At 40.2% G+C, this 2,500-nt stretch overlaps 1 protein-coding gene across 1 annotated transcript in view; it reads right to left on the bottom strand.

The window, feature by feature from the left end:
• The window catches only part of LOC138013504 (E3 ubiquitin-protein ligase rnf213-alpha-like), a 51,264-nt gene that overhangs the window by 17,513 nt on the left and 31,251 nt on the right, over positions 1-2,500 (bottom strand). The window contains 3 exon segments of the mRNA XM_068860592.1: positions 391-510; positions 943-1,368; positions 2,366-2,477. Of these exon segments, the coding sequence (XP_068716693.1) occupies positions 391-510; positions 943-1,368; positions 2,366-2,477 (658 nt within the window).

Below are 2,500 nucleotides of genomic sequence, written 5' to 3'. Positions count from 1 at the left end.
GCTCCGCTGAGGTACTGGAGTCTTTCCGTAGGTTTGAATGATTGATTTGTGGGCTTTGATTTGAAGTGCACCTTGCTGTCACATAGTAAACTCAATACGTCAATGGATTAACTGAATCAAGCTGTCACATTAACACCCAAAGTAAACGATGAAAAAGCCATGCATTTATCAAAGGATCAATGCTGCGAGAAATAAGCATATAGTTGATTTGAGTATTATCAATATCACTGGACTGGAAAAAAATTCAGTTGCCTGCATTATGGGGTATCCGTATGAAGCAAATTTAATTAACAGGAATGAGCTTTCCTGAGAGTAAAGAGAAAATTATCCAGGTACAAAAAGTGTTCATAGTAACCGAGATTCAACTGCATTGCTCTAAATTCCCTGTACCTGCAGTGTTGCGGTCAACTCCCTGTTTGATCCGCTTAGCACTGTCTTCGCCATGGCCTCTCGAATGGTTTTGTAGTGTTCTCCATAAATGATGAATCTATCAGGAACAAGATCCTCTTGCTGTAAGAGAAAAAAATGTTCTTTCTCACCGGTGTTTTGAAGGAATGTATGCAATTTGGCATTAAGGCAAATTAAAGTCTAGTTTTAATAATTAAAGACTTTCAGAACAACTGAGCAGGCTATTCAAAGTGACCAAATAGCGTAGGCGCTAAGGTTATGGTCAACATTGGTCTGCTACCGTGTTATTAAAAAAAAATTGCTTCAAAGTGTCTCTTTCTTCACCAAGGTGTACGGATGAGGGCGCCGCAGAGACACCAATTAAGGAAATGGGGGGCGGAGGGGGAGGGGAGGGGGAGGGGGAGGGGGCGGGTTACTGGGGTGACCGGCCACCAGCCTCACCTTTAGCCGTCAAACATAATGATATTCTTACGATACTCCAAGTCTTGCATGCGCACTACACGACTGCCTATTTTACCATTAGTAACATTTCACCTGCTGATCTCTGCTCTCAGGAGGCACAATCCAGTCAAGCTCCTTTATTTTACACACCGCGTGGATGGCTTCAACACCAAACCTTCGGGCCAGCTGCTTTAATAGGTAGAGTCGCGGAGAAGGGATCAAACTCTTCAAACACATTCTTCTTATTGCTTCAAAAAGTGTCTGCAACTCTCTCCCAATCTGAAAGTCGTTCCACATAGCTGTGTCTTCCACGATGGCTTTGTGCATAAACTGGGCAGCGAGCCCTAGGATGTATCGCGCCTTGGCCACACTTTCCAACAAAACAACATCAACTTCGCGCACCGGTTGAATTGTACTTGATGTCAAATGCGGTGTGCACTCGTCGCAAAGCTGCTGTGTTAGTTTTATCATCACTAGAAGATTGTCCGATAATTTAGCATACTGACTGATGAGAGAATCCTGAAAAAAGAAATAATAATAAAGGCACGGCATTAATTCAAGTTCCAAAAAAGTAAAAGGGAACAATACCGTGTCAGGTAAGACTCACCTGTAACGACACCAACAGCTCTTTACCACGGGATATGCTGAATTGTTGACAATTTACCGAGGAGAACATAATTTCTCCAAGTGTACATTATTTACCACCCCCCCTCTTTTCCCTTGGGACAATTTTCATGTTCTGGCTGTTCTGGCTGTTGTCATTTCTTCTGTTAGGCGAGTCATAACAAATGACCAAAGGCTAACAGAATTATCTTTTCTTTACATTTTCAACACTTTCCTCAATATCCTTGCAGTTCCTAACAAGGCAGTTTTTTGCATTACTCATTGTTAATAATAATAATAATAATAATAATAATAATAATAATAATAATAATAATAATAATATTTTATTATTATCATTATTATCATTATTATTATTATTATTAATGCTATCAGTAGTCCCTGACTCTTGCCTTAGTTAAGATATGGAGATGCTTTTGAAACTCGACAAGCTTTTTGTATAATGTTTTTGTTTGCTGTTTTTGCCCTGACTGCTCAGAGACCACACATCACTGTTCTCGCTTTTGAAGTTTCCAGAGTTTCATGGCCAGTCCATCTACATGGACTATGGTTGGAATATGACTTGCTCCCGTTTCACTGCAGCAGGGGGATTAGAGGAAAAGTGACTTTACTTTTCATATGCATGTTATTTTAATATGAAAAACGTTGAAGTCTGAAAGAGGAAGAACTCAATTCCACAATGGTCTGATTGGGTCACTACTCGGATAACCAAACCGCTTTCTCTAAAAGATTAACGGATTACCAGTTTCAATTATCTTCTAGGCTGCTTGTCTTTAAAGGTGAATTTCGCCTTTACCTTGCGTAAATCGACTCTTCAACGTAAAAGAATGTAGCGTGACTGCTGCTAATGAATTTGTTGCTTTGTTTTTTTTGCTGACCATGAAAAACATCTCACCTCCCAACAGTGAACAAACAGCTGACAAACTTGGAGCAGATGACCAACGTCTGGCCTAAGTCCTCCAGCTCTTGACAAATAATGGGACAGGTGATCTTTGACTTCTTCATCGCTAAATGCAAAAATGAAAAAATG

Source organism: Montipora capricornis, chromosome 8 (genome assembly GCF_036669925.1).
Source record: "Montipora capricornis isolate CH-2021 chromosome 8, ASM3666992v2, whole genome shotgun sequence".
NCBI classification, from domain to species: domain Eukaryota; kingdom Metazoa; phylum Cnidaria; class Anthozoa; order Scleractinia; family Acroporidae; genus Montipora; species Montipora capricornis.
Note: the sequence above shows the minus strand (reverse complement) of the source record. Positions and strands in the feature narration are given on the sequence as shown.